This window comes from Mya arenaria, chromosome 8 (genome assembly GCF_026914265.1).
Source record: "Mya arenaria isolate MELC-2E11 chromosome 8, ASM2691426v1".
Lineage (NCBI taxonomy): Eukaryota > Metazoa > Mollusca > Bivalvia > Myida > Myidae > Mya > Mya arenaria.
This window is the reverse complement of record NC_069129.1, coordinates 68,562,744-68,575,730: the sequence shown is the minus strand read 5'-3', so window position 1 is coordinate 68,575,730 and position 12,987 is coordinate 68,562,744. Positions and strand designations below refer to the sequence as shown.

Sequence of the window (12,987 nt, the reverse complement as noted above, 5' to 3'; positions counted from 1 at the left end):
GCATAATTTAAAATAAATCTTAAGCTTCAGTTATCTCCCGTAAGTTCATGTTTACAGGTACAACCAGCGAAGCGTGTCCACGTGTTATAAACAAACAGTTCGGTGGTTTCCGCCATATAGGTCGGGAACGTTCGGCGTCACTCGTTTGTGACGGATAAGGATGCATGCGTATTCGGAATTCCCCGTAGACTTTTCCGATCATTGATTTTACATTATTTACGTTAGCACTATTTTATTGCTTTCAAAACAACAACTGATATCAGGACTCAGAGGTAAGACCACTTTTAGTTTTATAAGAAATTATAGAATTTAACGCAATTATATCAACTATTTATACATGAAATATTCAGGTTGTTTGGTTAATACTAATAATAGCTAAAAGCTGTCTCTGTATGAAGGGAACCAGCTGATCGTACATGTACATACGGAAATCAAGTACTTACAAACGCTATACACACACAAACCTCCTTTGTTCTGCCTAAGGGTTAAGCTGATCAATGAATTATGTAATGATAACTGTTCGAACTGCGTGTAGTTAGTAGTGAAAGGATTTTGAAGGAGTTATATGTGCTGGATAAAAGTAAGTCGAAATTCAGCTTAAACTAAAGGAAAACCAGAACGCAAAATGTTTTTTCGTAGGTTATTTCCACATTCAGACCCTGAGATTCTGTTCGTATAGCATGTATAACATGTAATGTTTTCTTCATATTGTATGTGGAACAAACATGGGATCGTGCACCATGTCATATGATTATTAATTCAATGAATGTATCCGAGCGTAATGAAGCAGAGATCAAATATTAATTCATTTAATGAGCGTCCCTACTTGTGAACCAGTACTTCATTAAATGAACTGTAGAGTTCCCTTGTCTTTACCAGTACTCTATTAAGACTGTTGAGCAGCTGTATTGACGGTATTATTTGGGCGCATATTATTCTAAACACATAATTAGTTTAAATATATTCAGGTTGTTTATTACTACCAGCAGGGATAAAATGTTTAGGCCCGGCATGCCTCCGCGAATGTGATCGCCTGATAGATTCACATATTATTATTTAGAAGGGCTCTGACAACCAAAGATCTGTTAAGCAGATTACATAACCGCCATTTTTCCGTTTAGTAGCGTAAACAGGCGTCTTTAAGTCATATTAAGTTGGCTATAATAACTGTTATACTTTTTCGTTTCAAATCTATCAGAACTATCTATGGTTGTAGATGGGGATGCTCGTACGTTGTCTGTTATTGCTGATTAGCCTCTGGGCTGTCGTGGAATGCACGAATCCGGGATTTAAGGCCAGAATAACACTAAAGGGTCTTTCCTACGGTAAGGTCCATTGTTTGTTCCATACCTAGCTTGACGATTTTCAATTTGAAATATACATTTGCCTCTTAGTAGGCCTGAAGTCTCTAAAATCTCGAAATGCCTAAATATATAATTTTCTGACATTGTTAAAGTGCAGTAATTCATAGTTATTTTATGCTAGATAGTTGGTAGGAGTGACCCCTTTGATAAATCTGAAGGAAAAATATATATATATTAGGTTAAATGTCACTAAATGTTGTACAGGTCAAATGACACCAAAGCAGTAGTTCATTCCCACCAAATCACTGTGTGAAGTAATGGTTACATGGCAATTCAACAGATATCAAATATCTCTTCCTTGTTCCAACATCTTAAACGACAACGTAATGCATGACCTGGATGTATGATCATGAATAAAGTACAAGTATTAACGTATTTCATCCTGTTCTGTTGCATAATCTCAATAAAATGAGAATACTTCCTGATTGTTTTTATCAACGAATCATTGAAGAAATGTTCGGACAAATTAATATCTATGAGGAAAACAAGATGGAAAAAGGGCATTGTGAAACTGAAACATGACAAAGGCCATAGAATAGCGATTGTGACATTGACGACAATGATATTAATTAAAATGAATCGATAATTACAAATATTGATTATGATGAATGCGTTGAAAATGATGACGACGACGACGACGACGACGACGATGATGATGATGATGATGATGATGATGATGATGATGATGATGATGATGGCGATGATGATGATGATGATGATGATGATGATGATGATGATGATGATGATGATTTCAGCGAACGATGTTGCCATGGCGGCGTTGAAGAAGGGGGCGGAGATGATCACGTTCCCTGACATGAGTGGTCAGTCTGGCAAATTCAAGTACTCCGTGAAAAAGTACGATCACATTATAAAGTCAAACATCGCTAGCCTATGGCATTCCTTACCGGTATCAACAACATTAAGTGTATACGAGTATCAAAATACTCACAGGTCAACCCGGTATAATTTGTTATTCACTTGTCTTTAAAGAAACTCGTTCACAGATTTAATGATGGCGAGAATTGTGTTTAAATTTGTTTCATTTTTTATTTAACCCACTTGTATTGAACAAACAGCAACGGGCAGACCCTCATGTAAATTATTCAATTTCCAATATCGCAACTAACGTTTTTCGGCAAAATAAAGCACTTTATGCCGCATTTGACGATATATACTCATATATTACCAAAAGAGCTATTTAAGAACTTGCAGTGATGTCTTTACATTGTTTAAAGTATTTCATTTATATTTCATACAAAAAACTGCAAGTTCATCCGAATATTTCAGCAAACTTATGTTAAAAAAATTACTTACCATTCCCCTCAGTGTGCGGTTGACGAGTTTCACGCCACCGACTGGTGCCTTCACCCCGCTGCCAGGCCAGGGACTACAGTGGACCGGAAGTGGTGCCAGCATCCGAGTGGACGGCGATTTCTCATACAAGGCGTGAGGCTCATGTTTTGTTTTTATTTTAAGTTAAAAAAATAATTCTTTGCAAATTGAATGCCACAATGCGTGTCGTATGTGATCACGACAGCAAGAAAGAAATTATCCTTAGAAGACTTAGGTGTAGACTGAGTTAATGTTCATATGTATGCTTACTTTGAAGATAGCATGGATATTTTACCTAAAGAGGGGGATACATGACGACAAAATGTGAATGTAAATACGGAGCGACCTGTTTCTGCAAAATATAAGGATGCTTTCAATAATATTATAAAAGTTGGTATTTCGATAAACAGATCTTCTGACCTTTATATGCGGATATAAATGATCGGTGTTTTAACCACAAACTAAATCCATTTGTTATCTTCCATCAATGTTTGTTTTAATCTTCAGCTTTTCATCCTGATGCATGTAACACTTCACACCATTACAGGTTCTTTGTGAAGGGAAGCGGTTCCTTCACTGCTTCCGTGTCCGCCGTCAGTTTCGGTATCGCCATTAACATAGGTAAGAGGAATACCGCTGGCGATAATACCCTTTAAGTTACTTCATTGTTTAAACAAATGGAACTGATAAAACGATCGATGGTAAGAGTCAAAATATGATATCTTTTAAATTCTTTATTAACATATTTTCTATGAGTGCATTGATGCAAGAAATGTAAATTAACATGGTAATCGTAATTCTACCGTTCTTTGTCAATTTCCTACCGCACATGATAACCCAACTGCCAAACAAAACGCCAAGAGGCCCAAACCGTTTAAAACAGGTTATATTTATAAATTACAATCGCTGTATTCCGTGTTTTTGTTTACGTGCAGGCGCGGACAAAGATGGGCGTCCCCGGATGCAGAGTGCTAAGTGCACGTGCTCGGTGGGCGGGGTGGATATCAAGTTCCACGGGGGCATGAGTTGGCTGTACAATCTGCTGAAAGGCAAGGTGGAGAACGCCGTCAAGAAATCTCTGCCTCCACAGGTAGGCCGGGTGGAGGGTCTGTAATGAATTCGGTTATGACTACAAGCATTGGAAGAGTGTGAACCGTGTTGCACTAGTAGATGGTTTTCAGTGCGAGTATACTGAAGGGCATTTCTTGTAACATAATTAAGTATTTCATTGTAAAGAAAGTTTTTGTTTGTTAGATTTTGCGAAAATTCAGCTGTATGCAAATCTTTGCCCAAGATAAAGATGAAGGAGGTGATGTCGAACGGTTGTATTTTTCAGATATGTAAACTGGTAAACAAGTCGATAGACCAGGATGGAGAGAAGAAACTGGCGTCTCTCCCAGGTGAGAGAAAACATCCCGGGTATATTCGTGCCAACTTGTGTAGTCTTGAGAAGTTTAGAATATAGTTGTTGTAGTAAACGGCGATACAAAACTATGATTGTTTTTATGTACGTCGTTCTGCAATGAGTTACAAGCGTCGTTGCATATCAAAGATGATTGGTTGCCTATGTTGTCTGTGTTGGACTATCGGAATACGTTTTCTCGTGTGTGTCTGTTGAAATCACGTTTTAAAAGTAGAATTATTCTAGTTAACAAGTATCCGTTTACTGGGGGACCACAATAATGGCAGGCTCAGTGGGCAACGTTGGCTAGTTAATTCACATTTAAGTCGCTGGTTAATTCACCAAGAACTGGTTGTTTCAGTTTCCATCAAGATAGACAAGTACCTCCTGGACTACAGGCTGACGGGGACGCCAAACTTTACGACTCAGTACCTTGAGACATACCACAAGGTAGTATATACTTTCTCATTCTGTTGCTCGTGTATGTGTGTCTGTTTAACTCGGTGAATGGTCGTTCAGTTGAGTACAGTTGGGCCAGTGTGGCGACAGCTCACACTTACACATAAATATAGCTATACAGTTTGTCTGACACATATTGCATTATTAATTTGTTACCAAGGTTTTAAGGTTTTCAAATAACTGGGATAAGGAAGTTATTATACGGATAAAAACACTAGAAATCAGAGCATTTATTAACCAGAATGTCATAGACCCGTGTTGCCAAATATTGCACACAATTGTATAACAAAGGCATAAACGAATGCTGCAAAATGCATCAATGTTTGAGAGTGTATGAATGCGATCATTTGGCTGTAAGATTGTCTATTTTTGATCAGATCACTGGCTCGGCCAATTTGCATGTTTGCTGGTCTGAATAGTTGGGGTTTTGTGATTTTCCCTTGACATGTTTTTTAACTTTAGTAAAGTCTAATCACGATAACCACATTTCGTGTTGACGTCATACTATGAGGATCGTCATAAATAAAAGTTAAATAATAAAAATAATATAAGTAGATAAAGGAATAATATTATTTTGAAAACATTAAATAACCACGCTCCCTACTTCTCACTCAGGGCGAATTTTTGTGGGGCTCTGCCCCAGTGGAGAGTCCGCTTTCACCGCCCGCCCTGCCGACGACGGCCGCCGCCGATCGGATGGTGTATTTGTGGGTCTCCGACTACACGTTCAACACGCTCGCCACCGTCAGCCACCGGCACGGGATCCTCAAGTTTAACGTCACCGCCGCCGATGTAAGTGAATCTTTATCAGTTGTTTGCGTTTTGTCGATAAGTACAAAATGTGTTAATGTTGTAGTTTTGAAATGTATCACGATGTACTTTTAATATCGATATGCTTAGACGTTGATCTATTGTTTGATGTGACTTCCTATTGGAAGTGTATAATGTTATATGGTATAAGGAACCAGAAAACAATGCATTGTATGTTGATACATGTACAATTTGTCCTTGTTTTCAGTTACCGGCGAGTACCCGTGGTGTGTTGAACACAACGTGTGACGGATTCATTCCGAAATGTGTCGGCGGCCTCATTCCAGCGGTAATTGCTAGGCAACTACAATATAAGCATTGAAAAAGCGTAACTGTTTAATAAAATTGGTTTAAGTCGGCTTCACCCATCATGCCACAACGATGAAAGAGTATGTGACTATATTTTGTTTACTAAATATTGAATTTTAAAATTGGCCACAATATTAAGAAAGAACATTTTACATGTTCAAATTATTGCGTTGAATTAAGATTCGCCGAAAAAAAGACCTGTTTTCCATCCCAGATTGGAAAGGAGTACCCTAACAGCCTTGTGGATTTGCGGCTAGCGAGCACGGCCGCCCCACGCCTGTCTATCACTTCCGCCGGCCTGACGCTGAAGGCCTCCGGGACCGTAGAGCTGTATGAGCGCCGCCCTGGAGCCGCGGCCGTCGGCGCCTTTCTCCTCTCACTGGACGCTGTAAGTGACGGTGGATGAGTTGACAGACAAGGTTTTTTACACGATTATCACCAAAATTACAATGAAGTCTCACCATTTTATGAAAATTAGTTTAGCAACTGTTTCAGTATCAATTCTCAAAAGTTGTTTGCATTTTAGGAGTTTCTACAAAATAAATGTGGTTTGGTAAGGCGAAACATGTTATTTCGAATACAAATGTATTTACGATTCGGAAAAAATACATGAATGTGGAGTGTATGTAATGATTTTTTTGCAGACACTTACCACAACACTTGATGCGTCAGTAACGAAAGATGTCCTGCATGGCAAAGTACATCAGTTAAGGTAAAAAAAAAGACTTGTACACGCGGATTCCATAATATAATGCATTTACTATTTAAAGTTAGTGTATGTAAATTTCCATCAGCTTGGTATAACAGAAATGTGATTTTAATGTCACAGCACTGAATCACATTGGGTTAGAATTTAAGGCTGGTTAGCTTATAAATGCACCAGTCAATTTTAACCACGGCCCCCAAGGTCCGGGGGTATACCGGGGACAGCCGGGGAAATGGGCCGTGTTTTTACCTTCCCGGTGGCCCCGAAGTGCCGGGTTAATGCGGTGGTTTTGTATTCGCGCCAAATATAGCAGGAACTGTGCCTCACTTAGGGTCCCTGGGGTGCTGGGGCTTTTGGCTGGGATTTTACCATCAGTTCGTCCCCACAGGGCGGGGGTTTTACCCGGGCTTGGCTGGTGCGAAAGTCCCCGCTATTCCCCGGACCTGGAGGGGCCGTGGTTACAATTGACTGTTGGTATATAAGGTAGAGCACCTGACTAACATACCGACAAGCATATCATAACTAAAGATTATCATCTATAATGCATTGCTCTAAACAGTGTCTTGGGATCAATATAGCGATTACTTTGAATCTCCTGAGTGAATCGGTTTAAATTCCGTGCTCAATGTATTTTTTTTTCTTTCAGTTTTAACCTCAAAACCAAAAGGTCAGACGTAGGACCTGTCGGTGTAAGTATAACTAGCATAAAACCTTACATTTCACTCGCTTACAGTTTTAAACAGAAATATCCAGATATGATTACACTTTTACCAAACAAGTTGTTTAATTGTGGCTGAAATATTTTAGGGATATATGGCTTATTCACATCAAAACACAGACGAACGTTGTCACTCGGCGTCCACTCATGTAGTTTTTGTGGAATTTTATATAACTCAAGAACATGATATTGAACGTTGCGTTTGGTTTCAGGACGAGTTCATGGACTTCCTGATCAAGGAGGCGCTCAATGTTTACCTCATTCCAAAAATAAATGGTGATTATTTGTTTTGTACATAATTAAAAGTTAAACTATGTATAGCAATTTTGTTACAGCGCAGGGAAGTGGGAATGTTTGAAGGGGAAAAGTGCTTTGTGCACACATTTGTGTATTGAACCCTGTTTCGTGCAGATGTTGAATTTAACTTGTTTAAATTACTCTTTTCGTTCTAAATAAATGGGTTGACAGGCTAACGCTTGCGTGATAATTATCACGTAAAAAAACGAAATTTACACAGAGACATATTGAATGTCAGTTTGTCGCGTTTCTGTTCAGTCGACAAGTCGACGTCGAGATTCCATATATGTCACTGTTTGTAGGGAACTCTGTGGTTTATGACATCCTTGTTTATCAAAATGATCAGAAACACAGCTAATGTACCTTGACGAATCTTATATTCATACATAACACGTCCTCCCCTATGGTTTTTCAGGTTACGGAACACGTGGCCTGCCGCTGCCCACCACAGACGAGTTCAACTTAACCAACTCAACTATCCAGTATTTCCAGGTAGGGCATACCTGTACAGTATTTTTGTACAGTATTTTTGTACACGAAGATCGTGTTAAAAATACATACATATCCATGTAAAAAATGTTACAATATATCTCTCAAATTCAAACGGAATCTGATCAAGTCTTTATATCTGTAGACAATTTGCAATGTCGTCCCGCATATAAAATTTGTCCGGAAGCAAGCTTAAAATCAGATAAAAATGAGACCTTGTGTATGATGATTATCCTACATATTCCACTTGCAGAACGCTGTCATGATCGCCACGGATCTTACGTACACGCCGCATGTTCAAGTAGCCTCACCGGAAGTAGCAGACGGCAACGCCCTCAAATACGTTCCTGCTTCCGGACGCAGTGACAAGAACATCGCAATATATACACTGTGATATTTAAGAGGAAAGTCGTGATCTCATGTCGGGAAAAACTACGAAGATGGTAAACGACTCAGTTCGCGTTTTTAATGAACGATTTGAATGAACTCCCCGAGTTATGTATCTGCCGGCGGGTTTACTTCACCATTTTCCTTTTCATATATACATTATGTCCATTGTAATGAAACAAGTTGCATTATTCGTATGTTATTATAACTAAACATATGTGGTGTGTACAGTTTTATCCAAAGGTTGAAGGCATATTTGATCTGTTAAACAAATCATAAGAATAATCGACAAATACATATTTTTGTCAAATTCACATTATCTTAAACCTTTATATTGCATCTCTTTGAATGGCTTTTGACATCACTTTGTAAGAGTTTTGGTGATTTTTTATCTACTCAGTGATGTGTGAACTACGTTATTTTTTCCCGAATATTTAAGTGACACTCTTATACAATTCAATACATACATAAATATAACAAACATACATTTTGACTGATAAGCCTTTAACTTCTTACTTAATAATGCATTTATGGAAAATAATAGTTATCGATAACAATATTGTATCCGTGTTTTTAATAGCAGAAAGCGCAAACATATCAAATAATTGATGAATGCTAAAAGATTTACTGTGGTCTACAATAGTATCATAAAAGGTAAAAATACCGTCTTTTATGCTCATTTCGTTCATAATAAACTCGGTATCCTTCATAAGAACCATTGTTTCCGACATTTATTCATCTTTTTGGCGAATATTAAAACAATATTATTGATTGTGTTAAATCTTATTTGGAAGTAAGGTTGCATCTTTAAAAGGATAAAGTAATCAACGAATACTTCTTATTCAAATAATTCAAAAGTCGCACATGTATATTTTTATCTCATTGTCTTTGCATTGTTCCTTTTATCATTATGTAAGAATTTCGATCAGGTCAGTGGAATTTTATGAATCTCTTGTTACTAAAGTGTCTTTCACATATTTGCCGAATATTAAACAATGACTTCACGGGACCAATATTTTTATTAAAGGAAGCTTATTTTTTTAAGTTTATTGTTGTAGTAAATGTACCTGTTACAGTTGTTTACTTAATTTGTGTGTAGATGTATGTGATTGTACATGACGGTCTATTTTCTTTAAGAATAAATGATATTTTTTTTAGCAAAATTGAATTATTTTGATTTTCCTCCAGCAGATATGGATAATCAAAGTACGGTTACATTCTCTCTCCTTCACGGTTATCACGGTTACATCCTCTCTCCTTCACGGTTACATCCTCTCTCCTTATCGGTTACATCCTCTCTCCTTCACGGTTACATCCTTTCACCTTCACGGTTACATCCTCTCTCCTTCACGGTTACATCCTCTCACCTTCACGGTTACACCCTCTCTCCTTCACGGTTACATCCTCTCTCCTTTACGGTTACATCCTCTCTCCTTCACGCGGTTACATCCTCTCTCCTTCACGGTTACATCCTTTCACCTTCACGGTTACATCCTCTCTCCTTCACGGTTACATCCTCTCTCCTTCAAGGTTACATCTCTCTCCTTCACGGTTACAACCTCTCACCTTCACGGTTACATCCTCTCTCCTTCACGGTTACATCCTCTCTCCTTTACGGTTACATCCTCTCTCCTTCACGCGGTTACATCCTCTCTCCTTCACGGTTACATCCTTTCACCTTCACGGTTACATCCTCTCTCCTTCACGGTTACATCCTCTCTCCTTCAAGGTTACATCTCTCTCCTTCACGGTTACAACCTCTCACCTTCACGGTTACATCTCTCTCCTTCACGGTTACATCCTCTCACCTTCACGGTTACATCCTCTGTCCTTCACGGTTACATCCTCTCACTATCACGGTTACATCCTCTCTCCTTCACGGTTACATCCTCTCACTGTCACGGTAACATCCTCTCACCTTCACGGTTACATCCTCTCACCTTCACGGTTACATCCTCTCACCTTCACGGTTACACCCTCTCTCCTTCACGGTTACATCCTCTCTCCTTCACGGTTACATCCTCTCTCCTTCACGGTTACATCCTCTCTCCTTCACGGTTACATCCTCTCACTATCACGGTAACATCCTCTCTCCTTCAAGGTTACATCTCTCTCCTTCACGGTTACATCCTCTCACCTTCACGGTTACATCCTCTCTCCTTCACGGTTATACATCCTCTCTCCTTCACGGTTACATCCTCTCACTATCACGGTAACATCCTCTCTTCTTCACGGTTACATCCTCTCACCTTCACGGTTACATCCTCTCTCCTTCACGGTTACATCCTCTCCTTCACGCGGTTACATCCTCTCTCCTTTACGGTTACATCCTAACTCCTTCACGGTAACATCCTCTCTCCTTCACGGTTACATCCTCTCACCTTCACGGTTACATCCTCTCACCTTCACGGTTACATCCTCTCTCCTTCACGGTTACATCTCTCTCCTTCACGGTTACATCCTCTCTCCTTCACGGTTATACATCCTCTCTCCTTCACGGTTACATCCTCTCACTATCACGGTAACATCCTCTCTTTTTCACGGTTACATCCTCTCACCTTCACGGTTACATCCTCTCTCCTTCACGGTTACATCCTCTCACCTTCACGGCTACATCCTCTCTACTTCACGGTTACATCCTCTCCTTCACGCGGTTACATCCTCTCTCCTTCACGGTTACATCCTCTCTCCTTCACGCGGTTACATCCTCTATCCTTCACGGTTACATCTTCTCTCTCCTTCACGGTTACATCCTTTCTCCTTCATGGTTTCATTCTCTCACCTTCACGGTTACATCCTCTCTCCTTCACGGTTACACCCTCTAACCTTCACGGTTACATCCTCTCTCCTCCAAGGTTACATCCTCTCTCCTTCATGGTTACATCCTCTCACCTTCACGGTTACATCCTCTCTCTTTCACGGTTACATCCTAACTCCTTCACGGTTACATCCTCTCACCTTCACGGTTACATCCTCTCTCCTTCACGGTTACATCCTCTCACCTTCACGGTTACATCCTCTCTCCTTCACGGTTACATCCTCTCACCTTCACGGTTACATCCTCTCTCCTTCACGGTTACATCCTCTCTCCTTCACGCGGTTACATCCTCTCTCCTTCAAGGTTACATCCTCTCTCCTTCACGCGGTTACATCTCTCTCCTTCACGGTTACATCCTCTCTCCTTCACGGTTACATCCTCTCTCCTTCACGGTTACATCTCTCCTTCACGGTTACATCCTCTCTCCTTCACGCGGTTACATCCTCTCTCCTTCACGGTTACATCCTTTCACCTTCACGGTTACATCCTCTCTCCTTCACGGTTACATCCTCTCTCCTTCAAGGTTACATCTCTCTCCTTCACGGTTACAACCTCTCACCTTCACGGTTACATCTCTCTCCTTCACGGTTACATCCTCTCACCTTCACGGTTACATCCTCTGTCCTTCACGGTTACATCCTCTCACTATCACGGTTACATCCTCTCTCCTTCACGGTTACATCCTCTCACTGTCACGGTAACATCCTCTCACCTTCACGGTTACATCCTCTCACCTTCACGGTTACATCCTCTCTCCTTCACGGTTACATCCTCTCTCCTTCACGGTTACATCCTCTCACCTTCACGGTTACATCCTCATCCTCTCTCCTTCACGGTTACATCCTCTCACCTTCACGGTTACATCTCTCTCCTTCACGGTTACATCCTCTCTCCTTCACGGTTACATCTCTCTCCTTCACGGTTACATCCTTCATGGTTACATCCTCTCTCCTTCACGGTTACATCCTCTCTCCTTCACGGTTACATCCTCTCACCTTCACGGTTACATCCTCTCTCCTTCACGGTTACATCCTCTCTCCTTCACGAAAGGAGTTATTAATTAAACATTGTATAAGACTCGTTACAGACATCTCCTTATAGCTGCACTCTCACAGATTTACCATTTTTACAACTTTTTTTATGTTTTGTCTTGGAAAGAGCATTTTTTTGCGAATATATCTGCAAACCAATGATATATATATCATATTGCTGACAAAAGATCAGATCACAGAGTTTCATATTTCCATTCGAAAATTAATGTTTTATGGCTTTTAAAAACCTTTACTAACAGTTTAAGAAATAGGCATAAAACAACATTTTTTGAACTTGTATATAAAAATCTGCGTTCTAATTTTCTGTCAGCAGTCTTATATAACTGCCTTCCATGGATTTTTGCAGAATTGGCTCATTCCAAGGCAAAAAAAAAGAAAAAAAGTTGTCAAAATGTTCAATCTGTGAGAGTGCAGCTTTAAATTAATCCAAAGAAGTAATAAATGCATCATGATCGTATTGTTATGAACTATGCATTATAAATGCGATATTAATTAACAGCACAGTCAACTGATTGGAGTCAGTATGTATGATCAACGCAAGCATATTAAATACTTTCAACAGTTTTAACATCCATTTCGTATTCCTTCAGTGTCTTCTATGGAAGACGGGTCTTCAAATTTGGCTTTTAGGATTTGCTTTTGTCTCACTTTTGATACTGCCTTATATTCGCACATATGTGATAACGTACATTATTCAAAAGAAAATGTTTAATCGATTATTTTAACTATGTATTGAAATATACTTGTATAAATCAATATTGTCGCTCAGACTTATGAGCTTTATATTATATAAACACAAGAAGTCTAGCAATGTAATAACATATTTCGCTATTTAGATGGCCAT

At 39.5% G+C, this 12,987-nt stretch overlaps 1 protein-coding gene across 2 annotated transcripts; it reads left to right on the top strand.

Moving 5' to 3' along the window:
- The first annotated feature begins 135 nt into the window (after positions 1-135).
- LOC128243455 (bactericidal permeability-increasing protein-like) lies at positions 136-9,427 on the top strand. 2 transcript variants are annotated; one of them, XM_052961245.1, is made up of 16 exons: positions 136-272; positions 1,217-1,325; positions 2,120-2,219; positions 2,691-2,810; positions 3,244-3,317; positions 3,632-3,786; positions 4,033-4,096; positions 4,460-4,548; positions 5,173-5,349; positions 5,576-5,656; positions 5,891-6,064; positions 6,321-6,388; positions 7,029-7,071; positions 7,313-7,376; positions 7,813-7,889; positions 8,140-9,427. In XM_052961245.1, exons 2-16 carry the CDS (start codon positions 1,217-1,219, stop codon positions 8,278-8,280), a joined length of 1,536 nt encoding a protein of 511 aa, XP_052817205.1. In that variant the 5' UTR covers positions 136-272; the 3' UTR covers positions 8,281-9,427. The 2 variants fall into 2 exon arrangements, with proteins under 2 accessions (XP_052817205.1, XP_052817203.1); XM_052961243.1 differs by lacking the exon at positions 136-272 and adding an exon at positions 419-580.
- Positions 9,428-12,987: the final 3,560 nt, after the last annotated feature.

What these genes read in the sequence shown, in the direction of transcription:
- LOC128243455 (XM_052961243.1), top strand. An exon ending in TTCTCCTCTCACTGGACGCT is followed by an intron (nt 6,065 to 6,320) that starts GTAAGTGACGGT and finishes ATTTTTTTGCAG; the next exon opens with ACACTTACCACAACACTTGA. An exon ending in CCTCATTCCAAAAATAAATG is followed by an intron (nt 7,377 to 7,812) that starts GTGATTATTTGT and finishes ATGGTTTTTCAG; the next exon opens with GTTACGGAACACGTGGCCTG.